General features: G+C 45.8%; 1 protein-coding gene across 3 annotated transcripts in view; it reads left to right on the forward strand.

Annotated features, from left to right (window-relative positions):
* Window positions 1–19628, forward strand: part of LOC137554677 (Fc receptor-like protein 5) — a 75294-nt gene extending 55666 nt beyond the window's left edge. For 2 of the 3 annotated variants that reach the window (XM_068271516.1, XM_068271515.1), the window contains exons 7-10: window positions 8241–8342; window positions 15362–15402; window positions 17426–17551; window positions 19427–19628. In XM_068271516.1, the coding sequence (XP_068127617.1) occupies window positions 8241–8342; window positions 15362–15402; window positions 17426–17509 (227 nt within the window). In that variant the 3' untranslated portion in view covers window positions 17510–17551; window positions 19427–19628. The remainder of the gene's footprint in view (window positions 1–8240; window positions 8343–15361; window positions 15403–17425; window positions 17552–19426) is intronic. The other variant, XM_068271517.1, reaches the window with a different exon arrangement.
* The last annotated feature ends 2383 nt before the right edge of the window (window positions 19629–22011 follow it).

The raw sequence follows: 22011 nt of genomic DNA on the forward strand, positions 1-22011 counted from the left end.
GTAAGTAACGATATCCTTTGGGAAATAATGTAACATGATTGCAGTATTATATTCCTAAATTAATAGTCATTAAACTTAATAGACTATGCAAATGAATGTTTGAAGAATGGATAATTCATTGGAAGGTTTCATTACCTACTTGAATTTCACCCGTGTAATGTGATGATATATACATATTATCCAGTATATACAGTTGTGCTCATAAGTTTAATTTCCCAAGTAGAGATGGGTCGATCTTTAAATTTAAGATTCGTGAACGGCGAACGTGAATTTCCGCAAAAGTTCGCGAACAAGCAAATCTAGCGAATATCCATAGACTTCAATGGACAGGCGAATTCTGTAACCTACAGGGACTGATTCTGGCCACAAAAGCTATAGAAAAGTTGTTTGAAGGGGCCTAACACCTGAACGGGGCATGCCAGAGGGCTATCCATGCCAAAACTCTCACCAAAAATAATGTAGTCGACACAGAGTCGTGTTTCAATCTCTAAAGTTAAGAAATCACATTCCATACCTAAATTGGTGGAATAAAGTGTTTTAAAATATCCGGCATGTGTACACATCCATCAGGTAGTGTAAGGGTTACACCCGATTCACACTGACAGACAAAACACCGCATTTTACGCACCGCAGTCCACAAACAACCGCAAAGACCTTCAGTGATTACGTCAGGTGAGCATTTATTTGTTTTTACTAGTTGACACCTCCAGGACATAAATGTTATTCCTATCGGTGGCAATCTTTGTGTAGTGGTGTATAGTGGCTGCCGTGCTTGTGTGCACAATCGTGGGAGTGCAGATGATCGCAGGTTAGGCTGAAGTAGTTCAATGACGTGACCAAAAAAAAACACTGATTCTGCACTGAGGCAGTAGTGGATACTAGATGCCAGTAGTGGTGTGAAGGATTATTGGGTTATGGTCGGTGCACAACTAGGAACAGCAGATCTGTCTTCAACAGCTAACTTGTGCACTGGCCACAGAAGAGCAATACAATAGCAAGAAAAACAATGCATCAGCCCTAAGAAGGGCTTAGCTCTTCAGGACAATGGTAGCAGCAATAATCTTTAATGAAATCTTGAGTAATCAGGCAAGACATATCTCTTTAATTTACAACAACAATTCAAAATAACACCATTTACACCTAATTGAAATGGTACCAAATTAGACCTAGATTCAGTATGTAGTAGCTAGGGTCCACAAAATGATCATCATATATAAGCGTATAGTAGCGTTTGTAGAAGATCCAATGCTAACTTTTACCAAGACATAGGCTTCAATTCACTAAGCTTATCTCCTGTCTTCAATAACGTTTCTAGAGTTATTACCATGGTGATAAGGCATGTAGTATTCAGGAAACATTTTACCTCAGGCAAACCTAAAGTTAACTCTTCTGTCTTTAAGTTAACTCTCCAATCCTTAAAATAACTCCAGAGTTAAAGACAGGCTGTTAATTAACTGCGTGTGAAAATAACTACAGAGGAGGTAAACTAACTACAGAGGAGGTAAATTAAGGAATGAAGAGATAAGAAAACTCTCTCACTGTGTAGAGGTAAGTTTTCTCTTGCCTTATTATCTCCAGCATGATCTTAGTGAATTGAGGCCAAAATCTCCATGGACTAATTATCCAAGTGCTGATAGACTCTCTTATATATTTTGATACACAGAATGCCATCCCATAAAGGTGCTTTTTTTGAGTTACAATTTGTAATTGTACATTTATCTTTCTAGCCCCTGCTGTTTTCCATATGTTTATAACATCTTAATAAAAACTTTTGAAGCTAAAATAACACAAGAATTAAGAAAATGCCGAGATGGTCCCTGTGCATATGTTTGTATACCCTTACATCTTAAAGAGACTCCGTAACAAAAATTGCATCCTGTTTTTTATCATCCTACAAGTTCCAAAAGCTATTCTAATGTGTTCTGGCTTACTGCAGCACTTTGTACTATCACAGTCTCTGTAATAAATCAACTTATCTCTCTCTTGTCAGACTTGTCAGCCTGTGTCTGGAAGGCTGCCAAGTTCTTCAGTGTTGTGGTTCTGCTATGAACTCCCCCTCCTTCCAGGCCCCTCTTTGCACACTGCCTGTGTGCTATTTAGATTAGAGCAGCTTCTCTCTCCTCTCTTATGTTTTACAAGCTGGATAAATCGTCCTCTGAGCTGGCTGGGCTTTCACATACTGAATAATTACAGACAAGGGCAAAGCTGTTTGCAGGAAGAAACGAGCAGCCTGAAACTTCAGTGCATGAGAGATGCAGGGGGAAAGAAACACACAATGATCTCTTGAGATTCAAAAGGAAGGGTGTATACAGCCTGCTTGTGTATGGATGTATTTTCTATGTGTGGACATACTGTACATAAACCTACTTCCTGTTTTGGTGGCCATTTTGTTTGTTTATAAACAAACTATTTAAAACTGTTTTTAATCACTTTTAATGCGGCGGGGAGCGGCGAAATGGTGACAGAGGGTAATAGGAGATGTCCCCTAACGCACTGGTATGTTTACTTTTGTGCGATTTTAACAATACAGATTCTCTTTAAAGAGACTCCGTAACAAAAATTACAACGTTTTTTCTACCATCCTACAAGTTCCTAAACCTGTTCTAATGTGCTCTGGCTTACTGCAGCACTTTCTACTATCACTGCCTTTGTAATAAATCAATGTATCTTTCCCCTGTCAGACTTGTCGCGCTGTGTCTGGAAGGCTGCCAACTCTTCCGTGCTGGTCTGTTTATGCACACCCCTTTCCAGGCCCCTCTGCACACTCCAGTGTGTGTGTTATTTACATAAGCCAGCAGCGTTTCGGCTATCTTATCAGTGATAGAAGAGAGCTGGATAAAAATCCTCCTCTGTTATGCCGGGAATACACAATGCGTTTTTGCGTTCGTTTTTGCCGTCGTTTTCGCTTTCGATAGATTCTACTCTCGATTCACTGCTCGATTCCCCTCTCGATTCCTTATCTTTTCTTATCAATTACATTCACTTGAATGAGGAGAATCGAAACGAAAGTAGAATCGACCAGATCCAACAGGTTGGAATTTATCTATCGAACCCATCTATCTAAAGTAAAAACTTAACGTGTATTCCCAGCATTAGGCTGTGAAAGGAGCTGGGCTGACAGATACTGAGGAATTACAGACAGGAAGAAAGGATCAGCCTCACAGCCTGTCACTAGTATTCAGTGGATGATAGCTGCAGGGGACAGAAGGTAAACACACAAGTGATCTCTTGAGATACAAAAGGAAGGCTGTATACAGCCTGCTTGTGTATGGATGTATTTTCTATGTGTGGACATGCTGTACATCAACCTACTTCCTGTTTTGGTGGCCATTTTGTTTGTTTATAAACAAACTTTTTAAAAATGTTTTTGACTACTTTTAATGCGGCGGGGAGCGGCGAAATTGTGACAGAGGGGAATAGGAGATGTCCCCTAACACACTGGTATGTTTATTTTTGTGCGATTTTAACCACTTCCCGACCGCCGTATTGACAATTGGCGGCCGGGAAGTGGACCCCGCAAGGACCGCCGTATTGACAAATGGCGGCGGTCCTTGTAGGGGCATGGGCGGAGCGATCGCGTCATCCGTGACGCGATCCTCCGCCGGCGCCTGTCTCCGCTCACCCGCCGCAACATCCCGCCGGCCATACGGAAGCGCCGGCGGGATGTTAACCCGACGATCGCCGCATACAAAGTGTATAATACACTTTGTAATGTTTACAAAGTGTATTATACAGGCTGCCTCCTGCCCTGGTGGTCCCAGTGTCCGAGGGACCACCAGGGCAGGCTGCAGCCACCCTATGTCGCACCCAAGCACACTGATTTCTCCCCCCCTGCCCCAGATCGCCCACAGCACCCCTAAGACCCCCCCCTGCCCACCCCCAGACCTCAGTTTGCACCCAATCACCCCCCTAATCACCCATCAATCACTCCCTGTCACTATCTGTCAACGCTATTTTTTTAACCCCCCCTTCCCCCTCCTGATCACCCCCCCCCCCCCTGTGTACTGTATGCATCTATCCCCCCTGATCACCTGTCAATCACCCATCAATCACCCATCAATTACCCCCTGTCACTGCCACCCATCAATCAGCCCCTAACCTGCCCCTTGCGGGCAATCTGATCACCCACCCACACCGATAGATCGCCCGCAGATCCGAAATCAGATCACCACCCAAGCGCATGGTTTACATCTATTCTCTCCTCTAAACACCCACTAATTACCCATCAATCACCCATCAATCACCCCCTATCACCACCTGTCACTGTTACCCATCAGATCAGACCCTAATCTGCCCCTTGCGGGCACCAAATCACCCGCCTACACGCTCAGATTGCCCTCAGACCCCCCTTATCAATTCGCCAGGGCATTATTTACATCTGTCCTTCCCTGTAATAACCCACTGATCACCTGTCAATCACCCATCAATCACCCCCTGTCACTGCCACCCATCAATCACCCCCTGTCACTGCCACCCATCAATCAGCCCCTAACCTGCCCCTTGCGGGCAATCTGATCACCCACCCACACCGATAGATCGCCCGCAGATCCGACATCAGATCACCACCCAAGCGCAGTGTTTACATCTATTCTCTCCTCTAAACACCCACTAATTACCCATTAATCACCCCCTATCATCACCTGTCACTGTTACCCATCAGATCAGACCCTAATCTGCCCCTTGCGGGCACCCAATCATTCGCCTACACGCTCAGATTGCCCTCAGACCCCCCCTTATCAATTCGCCAGGGCATTATTTACATCTGTCCTTCCCTGTAATAACCCACTGATCACCTGTCAATCACCTGTCAATCACCCCCTGTCACTGCCACCCATCAATCACCCCCTGTCACTGCCACCCATCAATCAGCCCCTAACCTGCCCCTTGCGGGCAATCTGATCACCCACCCACACCAATAGATCGCCCGCAGATCCGACATCAGATCACCTCCCAAGTGTAGTGTTTACATCTGTTCTCTCCTCCAAACACCCACTAATTACCCATCAATCACCCTCTGTCACTGCTACCCATCAGATTAGACCACTATCTGCCCCTAGGGCACTCAATCACCCGCCCATACCCTCAGAACGCCCTCAGACCCCAGCCCTGATCACCTCGCCAGTGCATTGCTTGCATCTATTCCCCCCTCTAATCACACCTTGAGACACCCATCAATCACCTCCTGTCACCCCCTAGCACACCTACCCATCAGATCAGGCCCTAATTTGCCCCGTGTGGGCTCCTGATCACTCGGCCAAACCCTCAGATCCCCCTCAGACCCCCTTCCGATCACCTCCCCAGTGCATTGATTGCATCTATTTTCCCCTCTAACCACCCCCTGAGACACCCATCAATCACCTCCTGTCACCCCCTAGCACTCCTATCCATCAGATCAGGCCCAATACAACCTGTCATCTAAAAAGCCACCCTGCTTATGACCGGTTCCACAAAATTTGCCCCCTCATAGACCACCTGTCATCAAAATTTTCAGATGCTTATACCCCTGAACAGTCATTTTGAGACATTTGGTTTCCAGACTACTCACGGTTTTGGGCCCGTAAAATGCCAGGGCGGTATAGGAACCCCACAAACTGACCCCATTTTAGAAAAAAGACACCCTAATGTATTCTGTTAGGTGTATGACGAGTTCATAGAAGATTTTATTTTTTGTCAAAAGTTAGCGGAAATTGATTTTTGTTTTTTTTTCACAAAGTGTCATTTTTCACTAACTTGTGACAAAAAATAAAATCTTCTATGAACTCACCATACACCTAACGGAATACCTTGGGGTGTCTTCTTTCTAAAATTGGGTCACTTGTGGGGTTCCTATACTGCCCTGGCATTTTAGGGGCCCTAAACCGTGAGTAGTAGTCTAGAAAACAAATGCCTCAAAATGACCTGTGATTAGGACGTTGGGCCCCTTAGCGCACCTAGGCTGCAAAAAAGTGTCACACATGTGGTATCGCCGTACTCAGGAGAAGTAGTATAATGTGTTTTGGGGTGTATTCTTACACATACCCATGCTGGGTGGGAGAAATCTCTCTGTAAATGGACAATTGTGTGTAAAAAAAATCAAACAATTGTCATTTACAGAGATATTTCTCCCACCCAGCATGGGTATGTGTAAAAATACACCCCAAAACACATTATACTACTTCTCTTGAGTACGGCGGTACCACATATGTGGCACTTTTTTACACCATAAGTACGCTAAGGGGCCCAAAGTCCAATGAGTACCTTTAGGATTTCACAGGTCATTTTGCGACATTGTTGGTTTCAAGACTACTCCTCACGGTTTAGGGCCCCTAAAATGCCAGGGCAGTATAGGAACCCCACAAATGACCCCATTCTAGAAAGAAGACACCCAAAGGTATTCCGTTAGGAGTATGGTGAGTTCATAGAAGATTTTATTTTTTTGTCACAAGTTAGCGGAAATTGATTTTAATTTTTTTTTTCACACCCAGCATGGGTATGTGTAAAAATACACCCCAAAACACATTGTACTACTTCTCCCGAGTACTGCGATACCACATGTGTGGCACTTTTTTGCACCCTAACTGCGCTAAGGGGCCCAAAGTCCAATGAGTACATTTAGGATTTCACAGGTCATTTTGAGAAATTTCGTTTCAAGACTACTCCTCACGGTTTAGGGCCCCTAAAATGCCAGGACAGTATAGGAACCCCACAAATGACTCCATTTTAGAAAGAAGACACCCCAAGGTATTCTGTTAGTAGTACGGTGAGTTCATAGAAGATTTTATTTTTATTCATAGAGATCTGTATTACAAACCCCCCAAAAATATGTGCTGAAGTTTTCATAATTTGTTTATTTTTTTATGTTGCAAACAAAAGAAACAGATGTAATTATAATGTTGTTACTATCGGAAACTCCCTTTTCTTTGAAAAAGCACCTTTAGATGGTTGCTATAAAAGATGGCTACCCTAAAGGATTAAAAGGTAATTACTTTTGCAATGGATGCAGCCCTGAATGTTGCAACTTCCTCTGGTCATTAAGAAGCTACATTTTAAAATGAAATGATTTTAAAATTAGGAACTTTTTTCAAGCTAGTAACAGAACTTTACAAAATGAAATATACAAGTAGGAATTGTCCACAGGATTTGGGAGGAATGGTGTGATATAATGATGATGAATAAAAAAAGTGTGGTCCGATCAGGCCTGCATTTATCTCACAGGAGCCTATAGGCACAGATACCATGGCACCTTAGATTTTGCCTCCATTAACCTACAAACCTCTACCGAACAGCACCACAAATTTGCTGACTGGCTCAGCTGTCATTCTCCCTTACTTCCCTTGCCCAGCATAGGTAGCTACAGGTGTCCCTTAGTATTAGGCAGCCAGAAGTACCCTCAATATTAAGTAGCTAGAGGTGCCCCCAAGTATTAGGTAGCTAGAAGAACCTCAATATTAAGTAGCAAGAGATCCCCCAAGTATTAGGTAGCTAGAGGTGCCCTTGACTGAAGGGAGATCTTGTCAGTGGAATGCTGAGAGCCAGGTGAGTAACCTCTCATTTACAGTCTGATCAGGACTCTGCATAGGAAAGGAGGGAGGCACTTGGGGAGGGGATTGAGCCACCTTTCCATCATCAGGCGCCTGTAGGCATGTGACTATAGTGCCTTATGGCAAATTATTATTTTTTATTTATCCGCTCCTGAGTCCGATGCTGATTGAATATTGCTGATTATCGTTTAAACAGGGGGAATTTGCAAAAGATAACATTGGAGAGCTATAGGGATGGATAAGGGAAAGAGAAATTAAATATATATGTGTATAGCCACATGGCTTCTCCTAGTCCATGTACAGGATATAGGGAGAATGGGCCTGGATAATCGTTGACACTTATGTATAAGTACTGCAAATACTTTGTAGTTTGATGATGATATATTGTTAGCGGTTGTGTAAAAAGGCATTTTAAATTGGTCTAAATAAGTTTGTAACAAATAGATGAAATGATCTGTTGCATGGGGGTACTTTTTTCTCCCCTTCTATCATTTTCATAATAATATTATTAGATTGTGCCGATTTTATAATAAATAATATAATATGATGAATGTGTCACTGTTGATAAGAAGAAAAAAATATTGATAAAACACACACACACACACACACACGCACGCACGCACGCACGCACGCACGCACGCACGCACGCACGCACACACACACACACACATATACTGTATATACATATACAATATAACATTTTTTCTTTTACTCTCTTAGCTGGATCTTTGCTGTGGCTGATAGCTATTGGTGTTGGTGCTGGAATTGTTGTATTGATTATAATTGTCAGTTTGGTCTACTGGGTGCTATCTGGAAAAAAAGGTATGAATTATTCACTGAAGATCACCATATAAGGCACTGTCATGTTGCATTGTGTTGAACAATGTAATCCCAAATGCCAAACACAATAGTATTTTATTGTAATGGTACATTCACATTGGAGCGTCAGCAGTATGGCTCATGAGAATCCATCAGAATAATGCAAGGCACGTTGATCATATTACATGAGCGTTTAGAGTTGAAAAGAAACATACTTTTTATGTACTGTATGCATCACGACACATGCATGTTGCACAATGCAATTTTTTCCGTCTTATTGGGTTGCGTCACTAGTGTAAATCTAACCTTCGTTCTATTGCCACTAAATTACAGAATACTGTATATATTTTATTGGGCATGAGTATTGGAATTATGAAACATCAGTGGATTTAAAAATGTTTAAGGCAGCTCGCAGCACACTTCAACCTGATAAGTTTTACATTCATTAAATTTGTCTGTCACTTTTCAAAATCACTGTAAAATGTTCCACTAATTTCCAGGGCAGAACAGATAGAAACCTAATTAGGAGTGACAGGAAATACTGACCACTTTCTATGCACTGTATCACTTTCTATGCACTGTATTTCATAAACCATGGCAATGATGAAGGCCCGAATGCCCAGGCAAGTAGGTGGCACTGGCTAGGGCAGCAAATGTGGTGTGAATCTCGGCTGAGGCAGCCAATATCCACTGCCAAGTATTGAGGTTGTGTACAGCGGACTTCAATTCCCCCGACACCTTAGCCAGCGACCAACCTGGCCGATCAAATAGGTGGAGCACGGGTCGTGAGCATTGTTCTGCTGACTAATCCTATGATGTCACTCCCACACTGCTTAGTTAGCTCCCCCCACATAGCAACAGAACACGTCACTAGCCTGCAAGCAAGCGACCCAAAGAATTGAGTCCCTATCCCTGCCAGGTGAAATGATTCGTACATGTGAATGATGAATTAGGAGTTCATGAGAACTAGTTCTCTAAAGTCTTTATCTATCAATAAATGACCTGCAAGGTGCAAAACCAAATCAAATAAATATTTGGTGTGACCACCCTTTGCCTTAGTCGCATTAAACTGGGCTATAGATCTCATAGAATGGTGAGGAGCAGAGGTAAAATCATAACATTAACCACTTCAGTACCAGCAGTCTCTGCCCCCTCAGGGACCAGAGACTGCTGGTGCGGTAAAACGCTGCTTCTAGATGAATCACCGCACATGCCCACCGCTCTTGCCGGTCACAACGCTGCCCCACCACTGCAGGCTCCTCTTACTGCCGTCTTTATGATGACAGAGTGCTGACAGCCGGTCAGGAGCCACTTTTATTGGCTCCTGACGCAGTCTATCAATGGGAGCCAATGTGATTGGCTCTCCGTGATCATGTGGTCAGGAGCAAATGAAAGCGGCTCCTGACAGGCTCACAGAGCTCTGCCATCTTATAAATGGCAAAGAGAGTGAATTGCGGTGGGCGCAGAGCGGCGAGATCGGCGATAACGGCGAGGACGGGCGATTTACTGCAGCGTAGAATATACGTTCAGTCAGGGTCGCAGCACCACCTGCTGGGCGTAGATTTGTACTGCGTCGGTCCAGAAGCAGTTAAACATGGTCTTTAGGACAGATAAAGGTACAAAACGGGTAGTGAAGCACCACTCAAAGTAACAGGTGATGTGCCGTGGCTTGGACCTGGCAGCACTCCTGGGTCCACGTAATGTAAAGAAGGGATCAGCCGGCACCATCCAGTATAAATGCTCTTTATTCTTCCATAATCAAAACAGCCATAATTGCAACGTTTCAGAGTGTTACCTCCTTTCTCAAGCTAAGCTGTATGATGAATATATCTATCTACAACTCTCACTCACTATTTATCCTCAACATGGTAGAGTATTAGCCAATAGCGCTGCTCAACAGCTCTCTCCCAATCACAGCAGTCCGTGCCCTAGCCGGACCTGATGGGGAACTGCGCTTGCTATCTACCTATTGGTCGCCACATGTAGGTTACCACCTCCTCTCCTTTTCAAATGTACTGGTCGGACGCATGCGTACAAACGGCCGCCTGAGCATGCGTACTGCCGTCGATCCGCCCACTGCGGACCTGACGGGGAACTGTACGACATGACGCGTGCGGAGGACGCGTGTACGCGTCGTATCCGCCCACATAGGCCGGCCACCAATGACGAGGGAGCTGGCAAATGGCCACCTCCCCAGGCATCAGGATCATGTCGTACAGCACGCGTCATGTCGTACAGTTCCCCGTCAGGTCCGCAGTGGGCGGATCGACGGCAGTACGCATGCTCAGGCGGCCGTTTGTACGCATGCGTCCGACCAGTACATTTGAAAAGGAGAGGAGGTGGTAACCTACATGTGGCGACCAATAGGTAGATAGCAAGCGCAGTTCCCCATCAGGTCCGGCTAGGGCACGGACTGCTGTGATTGGGAGAGAGCTGTTGAGCAGCGCTATTGGCTAATACTCTACCATGTTGAGGATAAATAGTGAGTGAGAGTTGTAGATAGATATATTCATCATACAGCTTAGCTTGAGAAAGGAGGTAACACTCTGAAACGTTGCAATTATGGCTGTTTTGATTATGGAAGAATAAAGAGCATTTATACTGGATGGTGCCGGCTGATCCCTTCTTTGCATTACGTGGACCCAGGAGTGCTGCCAGGTCCAAGCCACGGCACATCACCTGTTACTTTGAGTGGTGCTTCACTACCCGTTTTGAATCTTGACTCTTCAGCACATTGTGAGTGCACACTCTAGAGAGAGAACATGGAGGACGCCGACATGGAGGCCCTTATCCTCTCCTATACTCCAGAAGCAGCTTCTAGAATTATATCCCAGGTGTCTACCGAGGTGACATATCTGAATATGGCGGATGAGAAAGCTTTACGCAAGCAGATCATTAAGCTATCGAAAACCTACACTGCCTTTGACTTACATGCCAAGACCCTGGCTGAGTACTACAGAACCAAACGTATCCCAAGAGGAATGAGGTCTAACGTTGCGCCAATAATGTTTCCGACAGATACCGTGTTTTGCCATAAATGGAGCCTCATCTGGAACAAGGCATCATTTGATGCTATGTTACTTACCATTGAGAGATTACAACAAGAGCTACCCAAATTGGACACACAAAGTCGGTCCCTTAAAAATGAGCTACGGGAAATGATCTCCAATGTGGAATATAATAATTTTGACATGGAATTGGCTATTATCCTTGAAGTACATCAAAAATCCATTGAATCTATAAAAAGAGACAAATACCAACGTGATCTACAAGATTACAGTACTGGCTACGTATACCAATGGCAAAGACCGATTCGTAGTGGCAGACCAATACGTAGACCTCGACCGGGTCCAGGCCCAAGAGATCAACAACGCACAGGGGCACAGCAGGAATCTTCTGATTTTTTGACCAGCTCCTCACAGGAGGGCCAATCAGACCATCCGTCAAGTGCAGGAGAAGGCGCAGGGGCGGGAGGAGGTGGAGGAAACATCAGAGAGCGACTGAGATCGCGACAGAACAAGCCGTACAAGAGAACAACATAGTTGTCAATATCTCCTCTGCCGTCCTGACTCCTCCACAGTGGTCGGCCTTAAACCACGGTCTGTCCTTTGCTCCAATACATACCCCTGATGCCCTTGAGATGGACGTTGATCTACAGAGGTTCTTTAGAAACATCAGATTAAAATACTTTTTCTCTACCCCTAGAGACTTTCCGGCTTCTGTGAGTCACCTGGTGGGGGAGGATGATAGGTTGTTGCTCAGTGAAGCGGGGCTCCGCACAAAAAGCAATTTTCAACCACCATCCTGCCAGGTTATTGATCTCTTTATGAAGCGAGTACAGGGTGATGTTGATGTCCTCATGAGAGGCAACACATGGGACTACAAGATCAAGAACAACATCTCACGTGCAGAAAACTTGGCAATCAGGGAATTAGCAGAAAATCCAATGATAACAATCAAGCCAGCCGACAAGGGCGGAGCCATCGTAGTAATGGACACTGAGATGTACTGTGGAGAAATACTTAGACAACTGGCGGATAATAATACATATCGAGCTCTATCAAAGGACCCTCTGAGAGACATACAAAGTAAAATATCGGAAGTGATCACTCAGGCTCTGTCGCAACAAATAATTGATGACAAATTGGCAAATTATCTCATACAGACCAACCCTATCACACCAGTGATGTACATTTGTCCTAAAATTCACAAGAGACTGGAGAATCCCCCCGGCAGACCAATCGTGGCCGGGGTAGACTCAATTTTTGCCCCTATTGCAAAATACCTTGATAAAATACTTAGACATTATGTGGTGTCGCAAAAATCATACCTACGAGACACACCAATGTTTCTCGAGGCTTTACGTAATATGCAGCCCTTAGAGGGTGAATGTTTATTGGTAACTATGGATGTGGAGAGCCTCTACACCTCCATCCCACACGATGGGGGTGTGGAGGCTGTCCGACATATGTTGGAGGTGGCCTCAGATTATACGCAGGCTCAGATTGCCTTTGTTTGTACGCTTTTGGAGATTGTACTTACATGTAATTATTTTTTGTTTGAAGACACGTTCTATGTGCAACTTAGGGGCACAGCTATGGGGTCGAATGTGGCCCCGTCTTATGCAAACATCTACATGGGCATGTATGAGGAAATGTATGTTTATACCAATGAGCTATTTAAGGAGCATGCCATACAGTGGTTTAGATATATAGATGATGTCTTTTGCGTGTGGGCGGGACCACATTCGACCCTGGAAACATTTGTGTTGGAGCTTATGGGACAGTGCCAGGAGATCAAGCTAACTTTACACACGTCCGAGGAACAAATCAGCTTTTTGGACACTGTTGTAGTAAGACAGGGAAGCCGTTTGGTTACCGACCTCTTTGTCAAGCCCACGGATGTGAACTCCCTATTGCACTATGGGAGTTTCCATCCGTGGGCTACGAAGAGGTCGGTGCCTATCAGTCAATTCCAGAGGGTCCGTTCCATTGTGGAGGATCAGGAGGTCCAGAATAGGAGGCTTGATGAGATGCAAACTAAATTCAGACAGCGGGGTTATCCAATCGAGGTAGTACAGATGGCACGCGAAAGGCCAACGGGCGACACCAGCCGACAGAGAAAGAATAGACAGCAACAGGATAGATTACCTTTTGTATCCACATATTCCACAGTCAGTGATCATGTTAATAAAATTATTAGGAAGCACTGGCATCTCTTGGCAGATAGTTTTCCCCATGTACAACATTTTGTCAATACGCCACTTTTTTCGTATCGCCGGGCTCGTAATCGTAAGGACCGGCTAGTCCATGCAGATAGAGGGGGCACGGGTGGTGGACCAAGACTCTCACGTAGGGGAACATTCCCCTGCATGAATTGTGTTCACTGTAGCTCGGTGATCAGGGGTGATGAAATTATTCACCCACACAGGGGCACTAAATTTAAAATCCAGGGATGTCACACATGTGACTCCATGTTTGTAGTATATGCTTTAAAGTGCCCATGTGGATTGCTATATATAGGTCAGACAACGCAGAAAATGAAGGTACGATTATCGTCACACAAACACGCCATACGTGAGAACTTGGTTGATCAGGCCGTGCCATATCATTTTTCATTAGCCAGACACAATGTTAGCCAGCTCAGGTACATGATAATTGAACAGGTCCCGACCCCTAGAAGGGGAGGTGACCGTGTTAAAAAATTACTTTGGCGAGAGGCAGTATGGATAAAAAGACTAGACACAATGGAACCTCGTGGCCTTAATCGGGAACTAGATCTGACCCCTTTTATTTAGTTATGTAGTGCCGTTTGTGCACATTGCTGAATCTCCCTTTCCCCCCCCCCCTTTTTTGTTACACCATTCAGGTTATTCAACATATTGCTCTTGCTGGTGTAGCCTGTTGGAGATAAAGCTTCCCCTGACTTTAGCAAGTTCTGGGCGAGGGGTGTTCACGTGCATGTATGCGCGTTTTTAGCGCGTTCAGGCAGGTGGACACTGCCTCTTCTTATATTCTATATTGGATTTATACTTATAGTTAATGTATGTGGTAATATTCCTCTATCATCACCTCCCTGTCCCCTGCAGTTCTCCTGTGCTTACTTTTATGTATGTTTAACTTTGGCTGATCGGCTGCATGCGTTGCAAACCTTTGTTTACATCCTGATGCCTGGGGAGGTGGCCATTTGCCAGCTCCCTCGTCATTGGTGGCTGACCTATGTGGGCGGATACGTCGCGTACACGCGTCCTCCGCACGCGTCATGTCGTACAGTTCCCCGTCAGGTCCGCAGTGGGCGGATCGACGGCAGTACGCATGCTCAGGCGGCCGTTTGTACGCATGCGTCCGACCAGTACATTTGAAAAGGAGAGGAGGTGGTAACCTACATGTGGCGACCAATAGGTAGATAGCAAGCGCAGTTCCCCATCAGGTCCGGCTAGGGCACGGACTGCTGTGATTGGGAGAGAGCTGTTGAGCAGCGCTATTGGCTAATACTCTACCATGTTGAGGATAAATAGTGAGTGAGAGTTGTAGATAGATATATTCATCATACAGCTTAGCTTGAGAAAGGAGGTAACACTCTGAAACGTTGCAATTATGGCTGTTTTGATTATGGAAGAATAAAGAGCATTTATACTGGATGGTGCCGGCTGATCCCTTCTTTGGACAGATAAAGGTATAAATAAGCATATTGGATTCCCCAAAGCTTATGCATCTGAGGGAAAGAAAATGTACTGAGTAGGAGACACTGCTGATGGCAAACCATTGCAGCAGAATAAGATTAGACCAAGAATCCATACCCGCTAAGGACTCCCTGGATGATCGTGAGTCATTGCTAGCTGGTCCCATAGATCACCAACTGATCTAAATGAAATTGGAAAATACACTGTACAGAAAAAAAAACTGGAGTGAATTAAAATAACTTGGTAATTAGTACTCTTACTTTGCAAAATGTAGCCCTTAGTAAGGTACTCAATAGATATCCTGGGCACATTGACTCACTACAACTATTTTCTTTGACAGATCCACCATCGGAAGTAGCTGCAGAACCCAAGTCAAGTAATGTGAGTAGTGTTCATTATTGTAGGCCTTTCGTTTAAAGATTGCGTTAATGGCTCTTAACACTGTAGAGAAGGGACTGGGATTGGAATACAACAGAAGCTTAGGATTCAGATTGGCTCCCTGGGTTTCATGGCCATAGAAACTGCATGAATTAAGTATGCAATTAATGAACTGGCATCAGCAACTTCGTGGCATCAGTAACATCTTTGGATTCAAGACACAAGGGTTTGCAAGTTTCAAGGTCCAGAGTTTTTAATTTTTAATAATAGAGCTCCTTGCTTATGGGTGTGTGTGTGTGTGTGTGTGTGTGTGTGTGGGGGGGGGGGGGGGGGGGCGGGGGTACTAAGCAGCCCCCATAGGTAAGTAAATACACACTGCACGCCTGCACCCAAAAGCCTACACAGTTAACAAACCTTGCTTAAGGTACTGAAACAAAATAGTGATTAATGAAAAACTGGTAGCTCACCAGTGCTAATTGCTGATTTGCTATAAAGAGCAGAGCAAGCACTCTGTTAGAAAGGAGCATGCACTTCTATAGGGATGGCGGGGTTCTCTTAGCTACTCTACATGACACAAAACTACTCTCTCAATTCCTTTTTAAATGATAGCCGTGCAGGGTCGGGTGACAGCGGTCTCTGCCTGATGCTGAAAAGCACCGGAAATCTTGATAAGAGGACAGGACCAGAGAGTTGTGAGGCTGAGCTATAAAGTAATAACATCTGCAGCCTACGAGACTCCAGGCTAAAGCTGTGCAGAAGAATGGAAAGTAACAGGAGAGAGCATTACAGCTGCACAGCGACAGACAGCCTCACAACTCTGGAGCGTGCTCAGCCACACAGTTCTGCCACCAGGAAGAAGCTTGGCTGTGTGCAACTTTTAAACCCATTCTGGCGCCTGGTTACTGCACCAATTGGAAGGCTGCTAGTCAGGGGGACAGGGATCGTGGTCACTGCAGCATACCACAGCTAAAGCCAGCCAGGTGTTTCTGCTCTGCACTGCTCCTGACGCTGACAGTCAAGACTGAGCCCCGGCCCGAAAGCAAACAGTAAGTCTGTGACGGGCCGGGAGGGGGCTGGCTTTGAAGTAAGTGGCCACGACAGCAGTAGTACACTAATCGCGAGGCTGCGGCACCGCACACAGGCTCTCTGTCACTGCGGTGCGATCTGCACCTGTCCCGCATACCTGACCGGCCCTAATTACTTAAGAATCATCTACACGGTACAATTTTCCATCAGATCGACGGCTCTATTAGATAATTCCCAATTAGTCAGATCACATTGCAACAGATTTTGCAATAGATTTTGGGTACTTATCAATGTAAAATCCATCGCAAAATTGATTAGAAACAATTTGCACACGATGCAATTTCTTATCAGATTACCGGTTGATCTGATGGGAAATTGTACCATGTAGATGAGACTTTAGGAACAGGGTGGCCTGGGGGGAAATCGCCCACGAACCCCCGAGCCAGTCCGCGCCTGCTTATAGGATACTTTGAACAATGTAAGACTTGCAAGAATAAGTGAAGGACAAATGACATACATCAGCGTTATGTACTGACTTTATATTTAACAGTATTTAAATATGAGTTTTAGTCATGTCTCCGGCTGCAACTGAGCAATATTAACCCAATGATCCACACCACTAGGGAGTGCTTTGTAATAGGAGAGCAACAAAAGTTACTCCGACCTACTCCCTTCCTTTTTCTAGTACCCTCTTGTCTAATAGCAAGGGTCTCTCTCCTATCTTTATTGCCCTGGAGGTGGTATAGGGGTATTATTATGAGTGAGTGAAATCTGGAAGCCACCTGAGGAACCCAGGCATATGCCACATCCCATGTAAATAGGTAAAAGACTATGTGATATCATGGAGGAATATGTTGGCGCTTTATAAATCAATAATAATAATGGGGTAAGGACACCACTGTGCCTGTGGCAATCTACTGGGTGCATTTGAATATTTGCATACTCTATATACAGTATAACATACTGCTCTGCTCAGTTTTTTTTTACATGCCTATTTCAGGTGTGGCCATTGCCATCCCAAGGGCCAACTTTGCTGCCAACAAAGCCAGATATTTCCAGCTTGCCCCTGTGCTGGACCTCGTAATGCTGAATCCATACATACTGCATCGACCACTGTTTACCAAATGTGAGGATTGCTAGTAAATTAGCTATTTTAAAGAACATTAAGTATGGCAGTTTCTCTAATTCTTTCAGCACAGGCTTTCTTTTAAGTAGCTGTTAATTAGGACAAATTATGTACTACAATAGATAACGGCTGTTGAAGTATGTTTTCTCAAATCTATTTCCACACCTCAAAACACTTTTTTAGTCCATAGAGTGTGCTTGCTTGCTTGCTTGACTTTTAAATATGACCAAAGATTAGCAGATTGTTTTCAGAGGTGTATGCTTATATATTTTAGGGAACAGTGTGTCGCAACGTGTCTTGAGTGCTTTCAAAAGGTCATGTTTTATTTATGGAACAACCGTGGTAATTACTGAGTTAGTGATATGGTTCAAAACAAATCAAAAGGTGGAGGAATATGGAAGCTTCTATTTCTATTGTGAATTTACCTGGCTTTTATGTTGAGATCAGACACAGAACATACCGGTATATATTGCACTTTTCTCCCGGCAGACTGACATTATTCTATAGGCAGTAGCATTGTTAGGTAGTCTTGCTCAAGGTCTCCTCACTGAATAAGTGCTGGCTTACTGAACAGGAGGAGATGAGGTTTAAACCAAGGTTTCCTGTATCAGAGGCAGAGCCCTTAATTAGTACACTATCCAGCCACTACCAGCACTATCCAGTCATTCACTAAAAAGAAGAAAAGCAGGTCGGGCACCAATCTAATGCTTCAGTGTAGTTTAATCTAAAAGGTACAATGAGTTACATCAAACGGAGTGAACAAGACAGCCTTTTTGTTCACTCCGTTTGATGTAACTCATTGTACCTTTTGGATTAAACTACACTGAAGCATTAGATTGGTGCCCAACCTGTTTTTCTCCTTTTACAGGATAATTGAATCTTCAGTGTGGTGAGCACAGTCCAGACTTTGGAATCCAAGTGCAAATTATCCAGTGGGCATACAGAGTGCCAGTCACCTGTTTACTACTTTCACAATTACTATCCAGCCATTGCCAGCACTATCTAGCCACTGCAAGCACTATCCAGCCATTGCCAGCACTATTCAGCCACTGCCAGCACTATTCAGCCACTGCCAGCACTATCCAGCCACTGCAAGCACTATCCAGCCACTGCAAGCACTATCCAGCCATTGCCAGCACTATCCAGCCACTGCAAGCACTATCCAGCCACTGCAAGCACTATCCAGCCATTGCCAGCACTATTCAGCCACTGCCAGCACTATCCAGCCACTGCAAGCACTATCCAGCCACTGCAAGCACTATCCAGCCACTGCAAGCACTATCCAGCCACTGCAAGCACTATCCAGCCATTGCCAGCACTATACAGCCACTGCAAGCACTATCCAGCCACTGCAAGCACTATCCAGCCATTGCCAGCACTATCCAGTCATTGCCAGCACTATCCAGCCATTGCCAGCACTATCCAGCCACTGTAACCAGTGGATTCTTACTTAAAGGACAACTGAAGTGAGAGGGATATGGAGGCTGCCATACTTTTTTTCCTTTTAAGCAATACCAGTTGCCTGGCAGCCCTGCTGCTCCTCTGCCTCTAATACTTTTAGCCACAGCCCCTGAAGAAGCATGCAGCAGATCCTGTGTTTCTGACATTATTGTCAGATCTGACAAGATTAGCTACATGCTTGTTTCTGGTGTGATTCAGACACTACTATAGCCAAATAGACCAACAGGGCTGCCAGGCAACTTGTATTGATTAAAAGCAAATAAATATGGCAGCTTCCATATTCCTGTCACTTCAGTTCCCCTTTAAGGACTGGAAATGGGAAACAAACATTTTGCTCTAAAATTCCAGCCATGTTCAATGTTGAAATGATAATTGTAAATAACACAGTGCTCATTAATTTCTTTGTCTTTATAGGGTGGATTGAAAGTCACTTCCTTGTGATAGGATGCTAGCAACATGAAAGTTGCTTTTCAAGAAAACAAGACTCACTGAATATAGTTATCACTGAAAATACTGATGGATAGCCCTGTCCTGAGGAGCAACCAAAGGCACTGACTATCTAAACAAGGAAAACTGATTTCATACGGAGGATATAGCAGGGATAATTTAACCACTTGCCGACCGCCTACTTCATATTGGCGGCGGCAAAGTGGCAGCCCCAGGACCACGTAACGCAGATTGGCGTCAGGTCCTGGGGCACTCTCTGGCCGGGGATCGCGCGCTGGGATGCGCGCGCATCCACCGGCAATAGGCTCCGCCCACCCGCGACGTCAACCCGCCGGCCAATCGGAAGCGCCGGCGGGTTGTTAACCCCGCGATCGCCGCTACAAAGTGTATAATACACTTTGTAATGTATACAAAGTGTATTATACAGGCTGCCTCCTGCCCTGGTGGTCCCAGTGTCCGAGGGACCACCAGGGCAGGCTGCAGCCACCCTAGTCTGCACCCAAACACACTGATCTGCCCCCCCCTGCCCCCTGATCGCCCACAGTACCCCTCAGACCCCCCCCTGCCCACCCCCCAGACCACCATTTGCACACAATCACCCCCCTAATCACCCATCAATCACTCCCTGTCACTATCTGTCAACGCTATTTTTTTTTTTAGTCCCTAAACTGCCCCCTGCTCCCTCCTGATCACCCCCCCACCCCTCAGATTCTCCCCAGACCCCCCCAGACCCTCCCCCCCCCTGCGTACTGTATGCATCTATCCCCCCTGATCAACTGTCAATCACCTGTCAATCACCTGTCAATCACCTGTCAATCACCCGTCAATCACCCCCTGTCACTGCCACCCATCAATCAGCCCCTAACCTGCCCCTTGCGGGCAATCTGATCACCCACCCACACCAATAGATCGCCCGCAGATCCGACATCAGATCACCTCCCAAATCCATCGTTTACATCTATTCTCTCCTCTAAACACCCACTAATTACCCATCAATCACCCATCAATCACCCCCTATCACCACCTGTCACTGTTACCCATCAGATTAGACCCTTGCGGGCACCCAATCGCCCGCCCACACACTCAGATTGCCCTCAACCCCCCCCCCTTATCGATTCGCCAGTGCATTATTTACATCCGTTCTTCCCTGTAATAACCCACTGATCACCTGTCAATCACCCCCTGTCACTGCCACCCATCAATCACCCCCTGTCACTGCCACCCATCAATCAGCCCCTAACCTGCCCCTTGCGGGCAATCTGATCACCCACCCACACCAATAGATCGCCCGCAGATCCGACATCAGATCACCTCCCAAATCCATCGTTTACATCTATTCTCTCCTCTAAACACCCACTAATTACCCATCAATCACCCCCTATCACCACCTGTCACTGTTACCCATCAGATTAGACCCTTGCGGGCACCCAATCGCCCGCCCACACACTCAGATTGCCCTCAACCCCCCCCCCTATCGATTCGCCAGTGCATTATTTACATCCGTTCTTCCCTGTAATAACCCACTGATCACCTGTCAATCACCCCCTGTCACTGCCACCCATCAATCACCCCCTGTCACTGCCACCCATCAATCAGCCCCTAACCTGCCCCTTGCGGGCAATCTGATCACCCACCCACACCAATAGATCGCCCGCAGATCCGACATCAGATCACCTCCCAAATCCATCGTTTACATCTATTCTCTCCTCTAAACACCCACTAATTACCCATCAATCACCCCCTATCACCACCTGTCACTGTTACCCATCAGATTAGACCCTTGCGGGCACCCAATCGCCCGCCCACACACTCAGATTGCCCTCAACCCCCCCCCCCCCTTATCGATTCGCCAGTGCATTATTTACATCCGTTCTTCCCTGTAATAACCCACTGATCACCTGTCAATCACCCCCTGTCACTGCCACCCATCAATCACCCCCTGTCACTGCCACCCATCAATCAGCCCCTAACCTGCCCCTTGCGGGCAATCTGATCACCCACCCACACCAATAGATCGCCCGCAGATCCGACATCAGATCACCTCCCAAATCCATCGTTTACATCTCTTCTCTCCTCTAAACACCCACTAATTACCCATCAATCACCCCCTATCACCACCTGTCACTGTTACCCATCAGATTAGACCCTAATCTGCCCCTTGCGGGCACCCAATCACCCGCCCACACCTCAGAACGCCCTCAGACCCCAGCCCTGATCACCTCGCTAGTGCATTGCTTGCATCTATTTCCCCCCTCTAATCACACCTTGAGACACCCATAAATCACCTCCTGTCACCCCCTAGCACACCTACCCATCAGATCAGGCCCTAATTTGCCCCGTGTGGGCTCCTGATCACTCGGCCAAACCCTCAGATCCCCCTCAGACCCCCTTCCGATCACCTCCCCAGTGCATTGATTGCATCTATTTTCCCCTCTAACCGCCCCCTGAGACACCCATCAATCACCTCCTGTCACCCCCCTAGCACTCCTATCCATCAGATCAGGCCCAATACATCCTGTCATCTAAGAGGCCACCCTGCTTATGACCGTTTC

This window comes from Hyperolius riggenbachi, chromosome 1 (assembly GCF_040937935.1).
Source record: "Hyperolius riggenbachi isolate aHypRig1 chromosome 1, aHypRig1.pri, whole genome shotgun sequence".
Taxonomy (NCBI): Eukaryota; Metazoa; Chordata; class Amphibia; order Anura; family Hyperoliidae; genus Hyperolius; species Hyperolius riggenbachi.